This window comes from Gracilinanus agilis, chromosome 2 (genome assembly GCF_016433145.1).
Source record: "Gracilinanus agilis isolate LMUSP501 chromosome 2, AgileGrace, whole genome shotgun sequence".
NCBI lineage: Eukaryota > Metazoa > Chordata > Mammalia > Didelphimorphia > Didelphidae > Gracilinanus > Gracilinanus agilis.
In genome coordinates this window covers 170,877,715-170,897,572 of record NC_058131.1, presented here as the reverse complement: position 1 = coordinate 170,897,572, position 19,858 = coordinate 170,877,715, and the positions used below count along the sequence as shown (strand labels likewise).

Here is a 19,858-nt window from a genome sequence, read left to right as displayed (position 1 = left end):
TAGCATGGACACTAAGGAAGTACAATAGGGAATAAATTTGGGAGAAGTACAAAGACCATCTTACTAATGTGAAAACTTAGTTAAGATTGCTTAACAAATTTGTAGTGGACCCAGTTGCATAAATTCTTTAGCTTTGTTCAGTTAGTGAGTAGGTGCAGAGGAAGTGGGAGTCCAAGGCACAGGTTTGGTAAGGTATGAGTGACAACAAGACAAGAAAAGGAATTTTAAAACAGAGAATAGGGTAAAATTGAAAGTTTACTCTTAAATTGAGATTAGAAGGAAATCAAGTTGAGTAGGATTCATGGCCTAGGAGAGAAATAAGTAGTGAAGGAATTAGAGGTCATGGTGAAGATGAATAGGTTTAAAAAAGGATAAGGAAGGGGGCAGCTGGGTGTCTTAGTGGATTGAGAGCCAGGCCTAGAGATGGGAAGTCCAAATCTGACCTCTGACACTTAGCTATGTGACCCTGGGCAAGTCACTTAACCCTCATTGCCTAAGCCTTCCATGGCCCAGAGGGCAAATTCAAGCAGTCAGTAAGCACCCCCCAGAATTACCAGAGCTGAGAAAGTGCTTGCTTTTATGTGGAGAGAGGAGTGGGGCATGCAAAAAATGTCCTCAGGTGCTGGGAAGACAGGGCAGCTCCCCAGTGCGCTGCTCTGAACTACTGGTGCCACAACTTTGCCAATGCTGGTCTAGCCCTTAATGCTCTTCTGCCTTGGAATCAATACACGGTATTAATTCTAAGATGGAAGGTAAGGGTTTAAAAATAAAAAGATAAGGCAGAGAGAGAGAGAGAGAGAGAGAGAGAGAGAGAGAGAGAGAGAGAGAGAGAGAGACTGACTAATTATATGATGAAGGAATTTGGAGTTTTTGATTGGGAAAGTAGAACATGGGTATGATGTGCAAAGGTGTGACCAGTCCTATATGTATTTGAGGCAGAGTGGAAGAATAGGTCATGAGAGCTAAATAAATAGAGGAGCTGGGAAGTTTAGGTGTTGGGGGGAGGGGAGAATAAGTTATATTCTAACTTATCTCATACACTTTCCATTCTAGCCAAATTAGACTAAATATTCTTTAGTCTTGCTTGGTATTTGCCTTTTATGTATTCGTTTTTTTACCCATAGAGAATCTACTTTCACCACTTAAGACTTCTTGAAATCTTTTTCCTTGTTGAAGATTGTTTAATTCTTCATAGATTTGGAAGGGCTTAGAAGCCATTTAGTCCAAACTCTTCTTTTTATGGATGAGGAAACTGAGGCCAAAAAGTTGCGGCTTTCCCAAGGTTACTTAGTCAGTGACAGAGCTGTATTTAGAACAAGTTCATCCTAACAGTAACATTTATATAAAAGGGAAACAGATTGCTTCATGTGGTGGTGGGTTTTCCCTCCTTAGATGTCTTCAAGCACAGGCTGAACCACTTGTTGGGTATGTGTATAATAGGGCTTCCTTTTGAATATGGGTTGGACTACATTGCCTTCAAATTCCAAATTGCAAATTTTTTTTTTCATGAAGTCTTCTCCAACATCACCCTTCCCTGCTCCAACCACAGTTAAATCATAGGAATATGGCATTTGGAGCTGTAAGGGATTAGATATATCTAGTCCATTGGCATCAAACGCAAGTGAGAACCACTAATCTGTACACAAGGATTCTTGCATATTGTTTTAAAGTGTATTGCTTTATTCCATTTTTGTTTTGTTAGACACTTCCTAATTATATTTTAATCTGGTTCAGCAGTGCTTTGAAGTATTGTGGCTGATACCTCTGACCTAATTCAAATCTGATTTTATAGAACATGGAGCCTGAGGCTCAGAGAGGTTGAGACTTGAATATCAGTGGTTGCCTCAATGCCTATACAGATTTTTTTTTTTAGTGTACTTGGTCTGGATCTCTGTTCCTTTCACACTGTGTATGTGCCACATCCACCTCTACTCCCCCTTTAGGAAGGTTCCTTAAGGACATAGGCTGTATGATTTATTACTGATTGCATCCACAATCCCTGACACGAATAGAGAATGTTTTTGAATAGATTGCCACATGGATAGGAGCTTGACAAGTACTATCTACATAAAATTATTAGCTTTTGTTTCTCGCCAGACTTATGATTTCATCAGTCATTAGTTGACATGAGAAATATATGAATATGTAAAATGGGGAGACATAGGGTACTCTTTGAAATTAGATTTTATCTGTAGTATCTTAAGGCATAGGGTATTACTCTCATACTTCCATTTGAATGCAGAAAAAAAACACAAATTGGTAACTTCCTCTACTAACACAGACATTAGTATCTTCTCTTCAACTTAAAAAAACCCAATTTTCTGGAGCACTGACTTCCTCAGGATCACACAGTTGGTATGTTTGCATCAGAAAGGGCAGTTGAACCTAGGTCTCCTTTGACTCTCAGGCCAGTTCCCCATCCACTATGGTGAACTAATTTGCTTCTTTTTTTGGGGCAGAGGTGTGGTGGGATGGGTGGGGAAGAAGAGGAAGAGAATGGAAAAATGTTCATGATGAAAATTTAGGCTGAAAGAGTTGTATTGGATACTCTTTGACCTAGGTATATTAGGCATATGTACCCCAAGGAGGTAAAAAACTGGAAGGTTTCATAATCTTCAAAATATTCATAGTAGCACTTTTTATAATAATTGTTAAGTGGTGTTCTTCAAAGGGGGAATGGCTAAGCAAATTGAGTACATAAAAACACTATACCCTAAGCAGTGACAAATATGAAGAATTAAGCATGGGGAAAACTTTTATGAACTGATTCAGTATGAAGCAGAACTAAAAAAAACCATATAAGTAACTACAATGTAAACTGAAAGGATCAAAACCTGAGGCTTAATACCATGAATTTAAAATTATGATGTTTGATCCCCAAAAGAGATCAGAAAGTGCATTTCCTTTGTATTCACAAGAGTAGAACACTATGGGTATAAGTAAAATGATTAAAAGCTGTCAAACTTCGCTGATATGTGGATTAATTTTACTGAACTCTACCCCCCCCCAAAAAAAAAAAAACTTTTCAGTAGGAGAAGGGAATTGGTGGAAGATCAAAAGATATCAAATTTTAAAATCCATTTCTGGTAGAAGCAGGACAGTAATTAGTTGTTTCCTAATAGAAGGAAAAGGGATAAAACAGCTGGTACAGGGACAATCAACTGCTGTCTCATAATATAATAAGGAAACTGAAAAGAAATAGGACAGCAGGCCCTGGCAGTCGGGTATGTGTGTGCTTGAATGTGTGACATTTTCTATGTCAATTTATAAGAAGTTTTTTTGGAAAACTCACCTTACTCAGGCTCCCCCCCACTCCAAATTAAGATATAGCTGCTCTGGGTAGTTGTTTTTACTGTTTAGCAAAAACAAAGTTGAGAAGAAGGGAAACCCTTAAAACATATGGCTCAGAAATATGCCTTACATAATAAGCCTCACACAACTTGTATATACACATTATTTTTGTGACAGGCTACTTCTTAAGCTAACACCTGCACAGAGAAGTAGGATTCAATGTGGGTGGAATAAGTTGATGGTTTTGAGATTCATACTTTATTTACAAGTGAATGAAAACTTCCCCTATAAAACCTAGTGGAAGTAATCAGTTGGCTCCACAGCCATATGTGAAAAAGTCCATGCCCCTTTATACAATGATTCTATTAAGAAAAAATAAGGCCACATGATTTCTTCATGGCACAATTGTGAAACTGAGAATCCAAAATAAAACCATTTTCCAAAACTCTAGTCTTCAGTCCAATGTAAAGAGTAACTATTGTATCACTTAAACTTCAGTGACAATTTCTGCTCCTAAGAGAACAAGGTTCTGAGTAGAACATCTAATACTCATCCAGAGTATCTGCTCGGGGAATAGAGAGACCCCTTTCCTTGAGAGCTTGGACTTTCAGTTTTTCTGCTTCCTGCTTAGTCTGCTGCTCTACTCTTTGCTCTTCGAGGATTTCCTCAATAGACACTTGCTGGAGGGGAGTGTCACTTTCCTTCTCCAGGTCCTAGAAAACAAAGGTGTTTAAAAAGTTAATTTGAAAAGGGAGGGATAGTATGTTTATGTGTGTGGGCAGAAATCTGCACCCTCAAATGGATAAACTATTTTAAGAAAAAGTAAGCAACTAATGTTATATGACTACAAAGACATCAGATAAACCATCGGTTGACAGTTACCTATTCCAATAGATTTATTCTCAGGCAGACACGATTTCATTGATCTGGGTATGCTCTTCGACAGTAAAGATGGCTGGCTACTGTGATATGTTCGTGCTTTCCCATAATATTTTCCATAGAATATCTACAGAAGGCACTATGAGCTTTCCTTCTATTTTCTGATTATTGCCAAGGCACCACCATACCACTTGAGCTGATCAGCTGGTTCATTTTTTTCTGGTCAACTATTGCTTTAATAATGGCTTTTAGAAGAGATTCTAGGCAGAAATCTACTTATACCTAAGTATGTACCTTTCTACTGTCCTTTTATAGGTATTTTGTAATTTTAATCATTTTGAGGCTCCTTTTTTTGCAGTCACAAAGCATCACTGGAAGAGGACTGATTTTAAAAGAGATGGGCTTTTGTAGCAATAATCTGAGATAAAAGCATCCTGCTTTCTCTTATTCTGAATCTGATCCAGCCCCATTTCTTCTTCTTCCTCATTCAAACTAGTTCACTTATTCACCTTGTTGCCAGAACCTAGGCATAGCCATGGAATATGGATGTCTTCAGGTTAGACTCGTCTCTTTTTCTGCTACTGCTATTCATGAGCAGTGGTCTTGGGCAACTAGTAAAATATTACCTTGGTCTGGATCATTTGGAAGACCTTTTGGTTTATACTTTACACAGGACATCTTCTTTGACACCCAAATGCTTTGGATGAACATATCTCTATCTATCTATCTATCTATCTATCTATCTATCTATCTATCTATCTATCTATCTATCTATCTATCATCTACTTGCTATTTAATAGCTCAATTGATGTTCATTAATGCTGAGTAGATTGCTGATGGATATTCTTTGTGGTCCCATTTGTCAAAGACTCATGATTTTTTTGGATGATTTTTTAAAAAGAAAAGCTATTGAGACCAGATTTTAGGAAATCTTTCACTTCAAATCATTTTATTCACTCAACCACATTTCTTATATATTAAATATCTTAATAAAGGGTATTAATTAATATTAATAGACTTCTAATAAAATAATATGATTTTGTCCCTTCTTTGTGCATCTCAGAAAAAAAGACTTTGGTTTTGGAGGTATTCCCAGACTGATTATCCCAAACTCCCTTAATGGTCTGAGGTTTTCATAGGATGTAATTAAGTTGGGCTGAATTATAAATCATTTCTTCTCAATCTATATATTACATCTTTTTAAGGGAATTTAAGTCAACCTGTTAGCAATATTTCTTTTCATCTGCCCATTTCTACCTGAGAGGTCCTCATACTTTCTCATGAAAGAACTGATGAATTTATTTAGTATGGGGATGGAAGGAAGACTGGCATACAATTGTTTTTTCTAACAAATGTGAGAGACTTTTGAGGGCATGAAGTAAATTAATTTACAAAGATCAACATATGACAACAAATTTGGCAGATTCACTTCTAAAATATATTCTTTTCAGAGTCTGGTGATAAGACTCAAAAAGGTGATAATCCCTTAATAGACCAGCCAGGTGGAGAATCTTTTGGGAGTCAGTTTAGTCTTCACTGAACATGTCTGTTTGTGAATATGTAATTTCAGAAAGGGATGGGCAAAAACACAGCTACTTTGGATGTCCAGTACACCAACCAGATACTAATTTCAGTGTCTCACAGCATCTACATTGGTAGTATGTGTATCAGGGGTGGGAATCTCATCTGAAATATTAAAAGATGTTAAGGTCTTTTAGCAGCTAATCCCATAAGTGATCTCACACCAGGGACAAAAGCAAGAAGCTGTCAAAATATCTATTCTCATTCATATCTAAAAATATTTCTGCTATACCAGTACAAAAGTATGACTAAAAATGTTGATGAGATCAGTAGCCTTTTTCCATAATAGCTCCTTGGGTTACCATCTATAGAAGCTAGATGGGATAATCATGTTCTTGGCTCTATACTTGGCTTCATCTGCTAATATGTTTATCTAGTTGATACATTCATGTTCCTGTTAAGTTTTCTAGCAATCAAAAGGCTATATTACTTAAGACCAAGTACTGTAGTGCCCTTGAAGAGTTATTTAGTGATTGCTTAATTTCAGGATCATTTATAAAATCTTCGTGATTCTGGATATGTCCCTAACTCTCTGGGACTATTACATAAAGTTAAATGATAGTTAAATGATAGTTACCCCATAATAGTATGACATCATTCTTAATCTTTGTTTTTCTTGTTACAGCATTACTAAAAGCTGTTTGCAGCACAAAGATAAGTTCAAGCCCTTGAAATTTCTCTCATAAAGATGAGATTTTAAGTTTGCAAATTTTGTTCTAGGTTCATTCTATCTTCCCATATCCTAGAACATTTTCAGTGGTTTCTCTAGAAGGCTTACTACATTTATTTCTTTAAAAACACAGGACGGCATTTCATAACAGGCCATGACAGCATTTCAATGCTGTTTAAAAAGAAGTCCTAGGTTTAAAAACAAAGTTAACTATACTTATCAATATCAACAACTAATTTAAAATCACAGCATAATAAACTAGAAGGGACTATAGGTTACTGAATCCATTCCCTTTTCTCTATAGATTGCCCGCAGATGAAGGCCCAGAGAGGTAACTGTCTTGAACCAAGTCACACTCGGGCACTAATAAACAGGACAACCATGAGCTTTTTGTACTGTACCAAGCTGCCTTTATCAAAGAATTCCCTGGTTTCAAGTGAGTAGCTCAATGAAGTGAAGATAAAAATATTCACACATTATTAGAAAAAGGCAGAACCCAACTAGCATGGTACCTGGTTCAATCCTAGCTCTTTACTTACTATTTCTCCTAGGAGGACCACATTTTCTCCACGGACAACAAAAATCCCTCGAGGAATATCACCATATTTTTTGCCCACATGAATGCGTTCCACAGTCTGGTGTAACACTAAATTGGCTGCAAGCATATTTGGGGAAGGGGGGAGGGAGGGAGAAGGGAGAATGAGAGAGAGAGAAGAGAGAGAGATTTTAAATTCCAGGGTACGAGTGTGAAAAATCCATTTATTCACATATTCTGAGGTAAGCTTCTGTTTAAATTAGAAGATATTCAAATTAGGATATCTTCAGATTTGCCCTATGGAAGTATATAGTATTAAGGCTTTGGTTGAATTATAAAAATTGGGAATTAAATTCTCCTCCAAGACCTAATAAGTCTCCCCTGAATAGAAGATTTAATCAATTTCAAAGAGAGATCCTATGACACTTAAATTAAGAAAGCATCCTATTAACCTAAGAGAGGGCAAGCCTTTAGTTCCTGGGAAGACAGAGGCACAGGGCCTTAGGAAAATAAAAATGCACCTCTCCAGGGGGATGTCAATTCCTTCAGGGTAGGGACTATTTGATTTTTGTCTTTACCAAACCTTTTGTCTTCAGTTCCTAGCATAATAAATGCTTAATTAAGGTTTGTTTAATCAAACTGAAATTCACTGAACTATAGTATTTAAATAATTTCCTCATGGATTTCTTTGACTTCACCATGTCCTATTCCATTCTGTTCCACTGCTGTCTCCATCGTCATCTCCCCCCACTCCACACCTCCCCCCCCCCATCACTGGGAAATCCTAATATCCTACAGGATCAAATCAATCTTAATTCCTACTTCCTCATTACCCTCTGGCACTGACTGGAGGAAAAGGGGGCATGAATTCCTCAACCTCCATTTAAGGAGGGGGGTACAGTACAGAAGTCTCATTTTCCACCTCACTGATCTTATTTTGGGCATGTTCATTTCTCTATCATACCCTCCCCTACTTTTCTACCGTCATCTTCTTTTTGTGAGTCTTCTTCCATTAGATTATAAGCTCACTGAAGGTAGGAATTGCCTTTCATATTTGTTTCCCCAGCACTTAGCACATAGCAAGTGTTTAATTTTTTTTGCCTACTGCTGAAGTTTTTAGAGATATTTTCTTATTATGTCTATTTCTGTATTCAATGAGATCAATTAAACCCTATTCTATGACTTATAATCCTGACAAAACAAAGGGCCATGTTGTCACCAAGAAGGACCACAGGATTGATCTGTACCTAATTGTACACTGCAGCTCACTACTATCATTAAACTATTATGTCTGACACATGATTTATCAACCAAGAAATTTACCTTTATTTTATCTTCAATTAGGTTCTATCTATTTCATTTAAAAACTTTTAATTCATAAAGATAAAGTTCATTGAAATAATCAGAAGGAAAACTCGGTCTTTCACTTCAGCAGACTTTGAGATACAAATAAATGTCTCATTTCATTACTGTCCTCCATGTAACTTGTGCTTCAAATTGGAAAACTCTCTACTACACCCAAATAGAGTTCTTCATGTACCTGTGCACCTTTGACTTGGCTGCTCTCTGTGCCTGGATTGCCACAGAATCATCAATTTGGGGGTTGGAAGGAATGTATGAATCATTTAAAATTTTATTAATTAAACACTACTATGTACTAGGTATATGCTAAACTCTGGGAATACAGGAAAGGCAAAAAAGTTTCTACTCTCTAAGATCTTACATCTTAATGGGGAAGACAACAAATATACAAGATATATACAGAGCAGATGGAAGATAATCTAAGAGGGGAAAGCACTAGCTGAAGAGACTGAGAGAGGCCTCCTATGGTAGCTAACAGCACAGAGGATCCAGCACAGGGCCTGGAGTCAGGAGCACCCAAGTATAAATGTGGCCTCACTTGACTAGCTGTGTGACCCTATTTAAATCACTTAACCTCTGTCTTTTCAATTGCTTCAGTGTCTTCAAAATAGGGACAATAATAGCACCTATCTCCCATGTTTGTTGTAAGGATCCAATGATCTTATTTGGAAAGCACTTAGCACAATGCCTGACACACAGTAGGCTTATTCCCTTTCCCTTCCCTCCTGAAAGTGAGATTTGAGCTGAAGGAAGTAAGGAAGACCAAGAGATGGAGGAAGAAGGAGCAAAGCTTTTCAGGTATGGGGGACAGAGAGTGCCAAAGGCATTGGGTCAGGGAATGTAGATTATTTTAGAAGAACTGCAGGTTGGCCAGAACAGATGGATCACAGATAGTATGGAAGAGAATCATGACTAAGAAGATCAGAAAAGTAGGAAGGAATTAGGTTATGAAGAGCTTTAAGTGGCAAGCAAAGGAGGTAATATTTGATCCTGGAGGTAACAGAAAACTACTGGAACTTACTGAGAGAGGTTAACATGGCCAGACCTATGATTCAGAGGAATTAACTTGGAAGCTGAGTGGAAAATGGACTGGATAGGGGAGAAAATTGAGAAAGACCAGTGAGATGGCTATAACAAAAAAACTAGGCAAAAGATAATGAGGGCCTGGCCTAGGGTTGTGGTTGTATGCGTATAGATGGGGACTCATATGAGATATTTGTGAAAGTAGAAATTAGAAGATTTGATGATGGATAGATGGGCCTTTTGGGATAGGCAACAGTAAGGAGTTGAACATGACACTGAGGTTTTAAGATGTGACTGACAGTAATTAGGAAATCTGGATGAGAGGAAAGTTTAGGGGAAAAGAGATGAATCTACTTTGGATTTGTTGAGTTTGAGATGTCCAAAAGACATCGATCTTTTGTTGAATCAAGACTATTGCTCAGGAGAGAGACAAGGTCTGGCTATATACATCATGCACAGTGATAACATAACTCTTGGGAATTTATGAGATTACCAAGTGAGACAGTTACAGGGAGAACAGGGCCCAGGACACAGTCCTGAGGCACATTCATTGTAAATAGGCATGATATAGAAGAAACAGTAAAAGAAAACCTAGGGAGAAGAGAGAATCAAGGAAGAAGTAATCAACAGTATGTAGCCAAAGATGTTGAAAAGGCCATTAGGCTTGGCAATTAAGAAGTCATTGGCAACTTTGGGAGAACAGTTTCAATTCAACGGAGAGCTCAGAAACTAGGCTGAAGAGGTATTATGAGAGTTAGATAAGAGACCTGGAGGCACTACAATAGACAGCTTTCTTGAGGTTATTAGTCATGAATGGAAGGAAATAATAGGACTAGAACCAATGGAGATGGTAGGATTAAATGAGGGCCTTTTAATGATAGGGGAGACAGGCATTTTGGAAGCAGCAGGGAAGGAGTTAATGGATATGGAGTGATTAAGAGAGAATGGGGATGGTAGTGAAAAAAATTTGCTAGAGAAGATAGGAAGGGATGGAATCAAGACTGTACCTGGAGGATAGCTAGGTAGCTCAGTGAACTGAAAACCAGGTGTAGAGATGGAAGACCTTGGGTTCAAATCTGGCCTCAGACGCTTCCTACCTGGGTGACCCTAGGCAAGTCACTTGGCCTCCAATGCTCAGCCCTTATCACTTTATTGCCTTATAACTAATATATAGTATTGATTCTAAGACAGAAGGTAAGGGTTAAAAAAACAAAAAACAAAAAACAACCCTACATCTGGAGAGGTCAGTTTTATCAAGAAGGATCACTTCATCTGTAGAGACTGATGGTGAAGGACATAATAGGGGAAGCAATATGAAAAATGTCAGATGAGGAGGAAAGAAAGGACAGCTATTAGCAAATGCCTCAACTTTTCCAATGAAGTATAAGGCAGAGTTCTTAGCTGAGAGGATGAAGGCAGGGGAAATCTTAAGGAGATGAGGCTAGGAACAGGAACTGTGAAAAGTGGGATAGTGAATTAACTTGCATGGCTGCAGAGCCCAGTGGAAATCAGATAATAAATTTGTGGTGGATCCAGATCGGCTAATTATATGAATTCCTGTAGAGTGCATCAATAGGTATGCTAAAGTCTCCTAGTATAAGGGATGGAGAGAAGGACTTCAAGTCATGCACTGACCTCATTTGAGGAAGGAAGGAGAAAGTCTTGCCACCTTTTTAATTATTCAACTGTTGGGTAATAAAAATCTGGATAGTTTGAACCTCAGAGGAAAAGTTGCTTAGTGAAAGTGGTAAAGTCTGGAATTTGTACTTAAGAACAAGGAGAATTGTGACTCCCCTACCAGGAACAACGTGTGGGTGGGAAGATGAAAGAAAGCATAGCCTGTGCTGGAAAGATTTGGAGACAAGCATTGTCATCTGGAGGGAGTCTAGGCATCAAGTGGTGTGGCTTCTTTATCTTACATAAGGAAACTGAGTCTTAGAGATGAAGAGATTTACTTAAGGTTACACAGCTAGCAGAGCCAGTGCTTGAACTGAGGTCTTCTGACTTCAAATCCAGCAGTTTTTTCATGTCCAGATTGCTTCTCTTTTTCCTCATGCTCATCTCCCTCTTTACTTGTTAAATTTAAAAGGTTAAAACCTAACCTTTAATAGTTTCACTCAAAGGCCACCTCCTCCAAAATGGCTTCTTTCATTCCCTTGGCAGATAATAATCTTCCTGCTCAGGTCTCACTTAGAAGTTTGTTTTTTAATTTTTTGATGCACTTATGTGATTATGTGTTATAGCTATCTGGGCATTTTATAACTTTTCTAGTTGGGAAATCCACGAGACAAGGACTTATCTAAAATTTACCTTTCTAGAATAAGCATGGTTATCTTCACACAACTCAAAAAAACACACTTATAATCTGAAAGAAAAGTTTCCTAATTAGAAAACTTTTGTATCAACAGTCCAGTCATCAAAATCTATAAACTCTCAACAGCCTATTGTCCAAGTTTTGTAGTAGAAATTTAATAAATGATGCATTCAGAAATCTATGTAGTTTTCTAAGTTTCAATTTGGAGACCCCTGCAATAGAAATAGATCCTAATTCTCTCACTGTAAAACAAAGACCTACATCAGTGATATCTTTCAGTGCAGGAACTCCTTGGGCAATTTTATACCAGTATCCATGTGCTAATGAACAGCCTTAACTTTAGTGTAGGAACTTACCCTGATCCTTAGCTCCACCTAATGGGGAAAGAAAAGCAACCTAGAACTTGGTGAAAATGAATTTTGAGAATCAAGCTTGTGTGTCCCCATGCACATAGATATACATACATATCGTTTTTTAAAAAAATGTAGCCATATTTAAAGAGAATGATGCACAAACTGCTGACTTAAAAAAATATGTTTCAGCATGGGGGGGGGTAAGGTGAATAAAAGACATTTGTAAAACAAAAAGTTACTTTTAAAAAGGAAAGAGTGGAAAGGATTGGAAAACACAATGAAAAGCTAATGCTTTTCAAGATCCTCACTAATACATACCAAACTGATCAATGCTTCGCAAATAGCCTATAAGGGTCCTGCCATCTCGAAGGAGCACCAAGTGTTTCTCTGGGGAGGGAAAAAAAGGATTTAAAAAATGGTGATCAGTAAACTCCAGAGATGTTGCAGTGGTATAATAGCATATATGATGGTGAAAATTATTTAGATGGTCTATAAAGCAAGTTCTAAAATGGGTGATTTTCTCCTTTTCCAAGGCTAAGTTCAACTGAGAACTTCAGGTCAAGACGTAGGTGTTATAAACTGTATCAAAGCAACACAGTTTAGTAAGAAAAATACTGTACTGGCAATCAGAGAATTAGGGATCTAGTTTTGACTCAGCCAAAACCTTACTGTGTCCTAATTGTTTAGTTTCTCTGTGCCTGAAAGTTTCTTATTTATAAAACTAGGGTGTTGGATTAAGCATCTCAAAGGTCTCTTTTGGTTCCAAAATTTTATTTTGTTCCATCTGAAAAAGATTACTTAAAATGCTTATCATAACAATTCAGAACTTCTTTCTATGAAAAGCATGTTCTTTTTTAAAAATACTAATTTATTTGATTTAGAATTTTTTCCATGGTTACATGATTCATATTCTTTCCCTCCTCTCCTCCTATCCCCCCCCTCCTGTAGCCAATGAGCAATTCCACTGGGTTTTACACGTGTCATTGATCAAGACCTATTTCCAAAATATAAGGTGATTGTTTAGAGCAGTGATTCCTAAAGTGGGTGCTACCGCCCCCTTGTGGGTGCTGCAGGATCCAGGGGGTAGCAGTGATGGCCACAGGTGCATTTATCTTTCCTATTAATTGCTATTAAAATTTTTTAAAAAATTAATTTCCAGGAGGCTAAGTAATATTTTTTCTGGAAAGGGGGCAGTAGGCCAAAAAAGTTAGGGAACCACTTCTCTAGAGTCTACATCCCCAATCATATCCCCACTGAACCATGTGATAAAGCAGTTGTTTTTCTTCTCTGTTTCTACTCCCACATTTCTATCTTTGGATATGGATAGTTTTCTTTCTCATAAATCCCGCAGAATTGTCCTGGGTCATTGCATTGCTGCTAGTACAGAAGTCCATTACATTCGATTGTGCCACAGTGTATCAGTCTCTGTGTATAACGTTCTACTGGATCTGCTCCTTTCTCTCTGCATCAATTCCCGGAGGTTGTTCCATTTCACATGGAATTTCTCCAGTTCATTATTTCTTTTAGTACAACAGTATTCCATCACCAACAGATACCACAATTTGTTCAGCCATTCACCAAACAAAGGGCATCCCCACATTTTCCAATTTTTTGCCACCACAAAGAGCGCAGCTATAAATATTTTTATACATGTCTTTTTTCTTATTATCTCTTTGGGGTATAAACCCAGCAGTGGTATGGCTGGATCAAAGGGCAGGCAGTCTTTGGGCATAGTTCCAAATTGCCTTCCAGAATGGTTGGATCAGTTCACAACTCCACCAGCAATGCATTAATGTCCCAATTTTGCCAAACCCCCTCCAACATTTATTACTTTACTTTGCTGGCATATTAGCCAATCTGCTAGGTATGAGATGTACCTCAGAGTTTTGATTTGCATTTCTCTAATTATAAGAGATTTAGAATACATTTTCATGTGTTTATTGATAGTTTTGATTTCTTTATCTGAAAATTGCCTATTCATGTCCCTTGCCCATTTATCAATTAGGGAATGGCTTGGTTTTTTGTATGATTTAGCTCCTTATAAATTTGACTAATTAGACCTTTGTCAGAGGTTTTTGTTATAAAGATTTTTTCCCCAATTTGTTGCTTCTAATTTTGGTTGCATTGGTTTTGTTTGTAAAAAATTTTTTAATTTAATATAATCAAAATTATTCATTTTATATTTTGTAATATTCTCTATCTCTTACTTGGTTTTAAAATCTTTCCTTTCCCATAGGTCTGACAGATATACTATTCTGTGTTCACCTAATTTACTTATAGTTTCATTCTTTATGTTTAAGCCATCCACCCATTCTAAAGAAAAGCATGTTCTTCAAGAGCTATGGGGAGGGGGAGAAAGGTTTTGGCTAATCATTACTGAATATTAAAATTTTTATTAATGATTTTTAAAAATATTACCTTCAATTCCACTATACATCTCTGGTTTCTCTGTAAATATGCGATAGTAAAAGAATTAAAGAAGAAGCTAGGTGGTTCAGCATTGGGTCTGGAGTCAAGAAGACCTAATTCAAACTTGGTCTCAGACACTTGCTGGTTGTGTGTCCCTAGGCAAGTAATTTAATCTCTGTTTGCCTTAATCCAGTGAAGAAGATGGTAAATTACTCTAGTATCTTAGCCAAGAAAACCCCTTGGACACTATTGGTATACTATTGGGGAATGGCTTGGGTTTTTTTTTTTTTCTGATTTAGCTCCTTGAAGAGTTGGATATAACTGAACAATAACACAAAAAAGGATGAAACTGGAATCTTAAAATCAAGGCTAAAGTTGAATTTCAAAATGACAGGACTTCAATTTCTTCTGTAAAATGTGGTGGTTTGATCATATGATTTCTAAGGGCTTTCTGCACATTCATGCTATCATCCCAAAATGTGTGTTTTTTAATGGCCCGCAGGTAAAATAAAAGAGGGGACCATAAGATTAGTTAATGAGATTCCATCTGAATTATATAAGCTCTGACACTGATTACACCTGTTTAAAACTGTGTCTAATTACTACAGGTAATGAGATCAACTCTGATTAAAAAGTTAAAAGTGAAAGTAAAGCAGGAGGAGAAATAAGCATCTAAAAGCTTTGGAGAGAACCATCTAACAGAACTATAATTAGCCTTAGAAAAGCATTGAGTTAAGCAAAAACAAGAAAAGAGCACTTAACAATTAATCATAAATCCATTTTAAAATAACAGAAAAAGATGGCTTAATTATGAAGTAGGCATTAGAAGTGATTCAGAGTCTCTAAAATCTTTAAAAAGCAATTGCAATGCAGACATGAAGAAACCATACTCCATTATCTTTGAAACCATTTAATAGTTTCAGAAAATTCTAATATTTATTTAAAACTCTATGGCTACAAATGTATTATATGATCTCATTTGATCTCATACTAAGGCTAGGAGGTCAAATGAACTCAATAAAGAAGTTGATTTCTACTTCCTTCAGGTGATTTGCCCCAGACCATATATAAATAACCAGTTAAATGAGCTGGACTTAGAAATCAGGTGCTGCCTCCAAATCCAGAGACCTTTCTAGTATACCAAAGTGACTTGAAAGATTTTTAGGTTTCCTGAACTTCTGGGAAAACTTCTTATCCCCTATTAGAATTTTCTCATACTGCTAATCTCAAACACAATGGAAGATGATTACCTCACTTCTACAAGATGTTGAATACTTTTAAGCACTTTTCAAGTTTTGCTACTCCTATGAACCCTGGCTTTCTTCTCATGTCTGGACTTAGGGTACTAACTCTGGGGGAAATTATGATCTAAGTGCCTACTTGCTAAATCCGATGGCCTTTAGTATCTGACCTCTGTCACTGTGGACCACAAGGTCCTCCTGAACATTCTCTCCTCTATGGGTTCTTTCTGGTCTCCTTGCTCTTAGTCCTTTTTGCTGGACTTCCCTTTGGTTTGCTAAATGTGGGCATTCTCCAAAGCTCTGCTATTGGCCCAGTTCTTTCTATTCTTTCTTTTAGAGAATCCATCGGTTTTCTTGGTTCAATTATCACATCTATGTTGTGATAATTGCTTGCTCCTAAACTCTAAGCTGACATTATCAACTGCCTTCTAGATAGCTCTACTTGGATGCTGCTACAGGCATCTCAAAGCAAATGTATCCAAAATAGAACTCATAATTATCCTCAAATCCATCCAGGCAGTAACAGTCATTCTGCTAGGCACTCGGGATGCAAGGACATGTTTCTTGATAAAACAGATCCTGCTCTGAAGGAGCTTAGGAGGAGAGGGGAAGAAGATGTATACACAAATGTGTGTATGTATGTTTTTGTATACATACAAATGAAAGTACATATACAAAGTAATTTGGGAGACAGTGAGCGGCACTAGAATTCATAAGTCTAAGTTGGGGGAACCTATTGCATGTGTGCTAGAAGGGGCTGTTCCCCTTCTCCCTCCCCACATACCTGAGGATATTTCTCACATCACCTGACCCTCTGCCCAACAGCCCAATGGGAATACTTCCTCCCTCCTTTGTCTGGGGTAAGGTGGTGGGGCTCACATGGGTGAGTGGGTGGGGGGTTTGCAGTTTAGGCACTTGGTCTCTAAAAGGATCGCTATCACTGCCACAGGGAATCAAGAAACCTTTGAGTAGGGAGTGATCCTTGAATAGAGCTTTGAAGGAAGTTAGGAATTCTGAGGGAGTGCATTTTAGGTATAGGGAACAGCCTAAGCACAAAAGCACAGAAGCAGGAAATGGAATATGAAAAAAGCTAAGTGTGTTATCGGAAATTTTGGGGTCCTTGAACTACATTTCCCATTGTTCCACTGGCTCCCTTTCATTACATGATGACATAGACAGGAGGATAAAATTGAATGGCTGGTTTACTTCCTCTTTTGCTCCTAATCCAGCATGGTGGTGATAGGTAACGGCGGGCCTTTTAAACTGACTAAGCCATAATGGCATGTGGCTTCATTTTCTAATGGCTACTAATAAATCTATAAAAACCATAATATTTCTAAAGCTATCTTTTTATATTAATTTTACTTCTTACACAAGTAAGGCCACTTTGGCTAGAAAACAACACACATGAAGAAGGTAATATCTAAGTCTGGAAATGAAAGATGGAGCCAGGTCACATAGAACTAGCAGCTAGAGGCAACAGGGAGCCAATGACACTTCTTAAGAGGGGGAACTAACAAAGTGAGATGTGCATTTTTAGGAGTATCAATTTGGTAGTTCTATGGAGGATGGAGAAATATGAGGCAATAGACTAATTAGGAGGTAGTGCAATGAATAATCCAGATGAAAGATGATATGGGCCTGGATCAGGGTGGTGGTTTCAAGAGTGAGAAGAGGATGAATATGAGAAGTCATAGAAGGAGATTTGATAAGATTTTAAAATAAAAGAGTTAGTTGTTGAGGATGATTCAGTGGTTGAAAATTTAGGTGATGGAAAGGATAATGGTGCCCTTGATAGAAATAGGCAAGTTAGGAGAGAGGTGAGTATGGGGCATAAGATGAGTTTGGTTTTAGACATTCTGAATTTTAGATGCCGAAAAGATATCTGGTTGGAAATATCTAACAGACAGTAGGTGATGTAGGATCAGAGCTCAGCAGAAAAACTGAGATGTATATATAGATATGTGAGACATCTCCATAGAGACAAATGAATCCACTGAAAGCAGATGGGAATACTGAAAAAGTTTATCTAGAGCAGTGGTTCCCAAACTTTTTTGGCCTACCGCCCACTTTCCAGGAAAAATATTACTTAGCTCCTCCTGTCAAATACTATCACTGCCCCCTTACAGTTATTCACCACTCCAAATGCACCTGTGACCATCACTGCCTCCCTGGATCACTGCAGCACCCACTAGGGGTTGGTGGTGCCCTCTTTGGGAATCACTGATCTAGAGGGTCCAGGACATTTTCTACTAGAGATCAGGATATGGATGAAGATAAAACAGGTGAAGTTGAAGATAGGAGAACAAATAGAGAGCAATGTCATGAAAACCCAGAGGTGAGAGAACCCAGGAGAAGATGGTTTGCCAAGAAAGATGTGAACCAATTGTAAACTAAGAGATTGGTGGTAACTTTGTAGAGGATGGAGAGCATCAATTGAATAATCAAGTAGGAAGCTTAATTACAAAGGGGTTGAAAAGTAACGGGAAAAAAGGTGACAATAAGTGTAGACATTTCTTTTCAGGAATTTGTATGTGAAAGAGAATATATTTATATAAATATACATACTATAATGGATGTACAAAATGATAGTGTGAATGGATTCTACCTCTATTTTTCTTATTTTACATAGCCACTACTTGGTGCAGACCCAGTCTACTTCAATATCCTAATTGATCTCTACGGTTCCAGTCTGTCCTTTCTCCAAATTATCCCCCAACATAGCTGTCAAATTGATAGCAGTTTACTTTATAATGTTAGGTGCTGGTTGCACCTCCAAAAGAAAACAAATTTTGAATGACCTCCTAATGACCTCTAGCATAAAATAAATACCAATTCTGACATTTAAGGATCCTCAGGATCGGGCTTTTAAGTGATTTACAGTCACATTAATTTTCTTCAGGCATTCTCTATTCCATTTGAACTGGCACTGAAGCTGTTCCTTTCACAAAGAATGCCCCCCCCCACTGACTTTCCAGAAGAGATCACACAGATTCCGGGTCTCTTAACCCTCTCCCCCCCCAATATAATTCCTTTCCCCTCTTGAAATTACTTTGCTAATTGTCTCTCATCTTATTTGGGCTAAGATAAAAGTTTAACACGTTTACTTTGACCTTAGCTGTGTATGTATATCCCCTCAGTAGAAGGAAAACTTTAGGGGTGGTGTTTTTTGTCTTTCTGTCTTAAATGTTTGCTGAAATCTTAATAGGGGTAGGGGGATAATCAGGAAAATAAATCTTTGCAACAACTTAGAGAAGAGTTGGCCACAATTTTCTAGAAAACTATTGTATGTCTTGCTTCAGTCATTTACTGTGTCTACTTGTTATTGGACCAAAGTTCTTGAGCTTATATATCTCAGTGCATAGCAAGAAGCCTGGCACACACCTCGTTATTTCTCTAAGGCTCCTTGTGTTGTGTTTTTTTGTTTGTTTGTTTTTATCATGGAGACCAATTTTGCCATTTGGGCAAATTATAATCCTATCTTCTTGTAGTTTAGCAAAAGGTTTTCCAGAATGGTCACGGCCTAAATGATTTACCAACTGGGCCACGCTTCCGGCGATAAGCCTCGCAAATGGCAAGCCCTTAATAAATCTGTTAAAATTCAGAGAAAATCACTTCTGTGGAGAGCATTCAGAGGCCGAAAGCCTTTGAAGGACCTTCCCTGCCTTCTTCTCGTAAAAGGGGAAAACCCCGCCCCTGCAAGACCCCAGAATGTCTGACCCCTCCTCCCCCCAGGTTGTCTGTGGTAATGGGGAATGCCCCAGCCACCCAGGGTTCCCAGGCTGAGAGTCAGGGTCACGACCTGGTGTCGCGTCCCAGCCTCGGCCCGGCACCTACCCAAACCCAAGGGAGTAAGCAGATCGACGAGGGAAGGAGGACTGGCGCGAAGACCACTCACTGTCAATGTCCTCGATGAGGCTGGCGGTACCCGGCATATAGTTCATCTTGAACAGGGTTGGGGAGGCTGGGCTGGGTAGCGGTAGGGAGGGGAGGGGCGGTCCTGCCGCGTCCTGCTCCTCCCGCCGCTTCACAGCCTCCTCAGAGTGGCCGGTATCGGCAGGTCCACAGCGGCTACCAGCAAAAGAGAACCCCCCGGAAGTTCCTCCTTAACCACGCCCACTTCCGGTATCACGTGGCTCTCATTTTCTGGGCGGGTTGGGTTGTCCGCTGCAGGCCTTCAGTAAAGAAGGGGTAGAGATG

At 38.3% G+C, this 19,858-nt stretch overlaps 1 protein-coding gene across 2 annotated transcripts; it reads right to left on the bottom strand.

Moving 5' to 3' along the window:
* Window positions 1–3,530: 3,530 nt before the first annotated feature.
* LSM1 (LSM1 homolog, mRNA degradation associated) lies at window positions 3,531–19,718 on the bottom strand. Of its 2 annotated transcripts, XM_044660857.1 has the most exons (4): window positions 19,557–19,718; window positions 12,327–12,395; window positions 6,961–7,076; window positions 3,531–4,004 (listed from the first exon to the last, which is right to left on the bottom strand). In XM_044660857.1, the coding sequence occupies exons 1-4, from the start codon at window positions 19,600–19,602 to the stop codon at window positions 3,834–3,836; spliced, it is 402 nt and encodes a 133-aa protein (XP_044516792.1). In that variant the 5' UTR covers window positions 19,603–19,718; the 3' UTR covers window positions 3,531–3,833. The 2 variants fall into 2 exon arrangements, with proteins under 2 accessions (XP_044516792.1, XP_044516793.1); XM_044660858.1 differs by lacking the exon at window positions 12,327–12,395.
* Between the last annotated feature and the right edge of the window lie 140 nt (window positions 19,719–19,858).

What these genes read in the sequence shown, in the direction of transcription:
- LSM1 (XM_044660857.1), bottom strand. Translation starts at nt 19,602, where the DNA reads ATGAACTATATGCCGGGTACCGCCAGCCTCATCGAGGACATTGACA. An exon ending in GCGAAGCATTGATCAGTTTG is followed by an intron (nt 7,077 to 12,326) that starts GTATGTATTAGT and finishes ATATGCTTGCAG; the next exon opens with CCAATTTAGTGTTACACCAG. An exon ending in TGGTCCTCCTAGGAGAAATA is followed by an intron (nt 4,005 to 6,960) that starts GTAAGTAAAGAG and finishes TTTGTTTTCTAG; the next exon opens with GACCTGGAGAAGGAAAGTGA.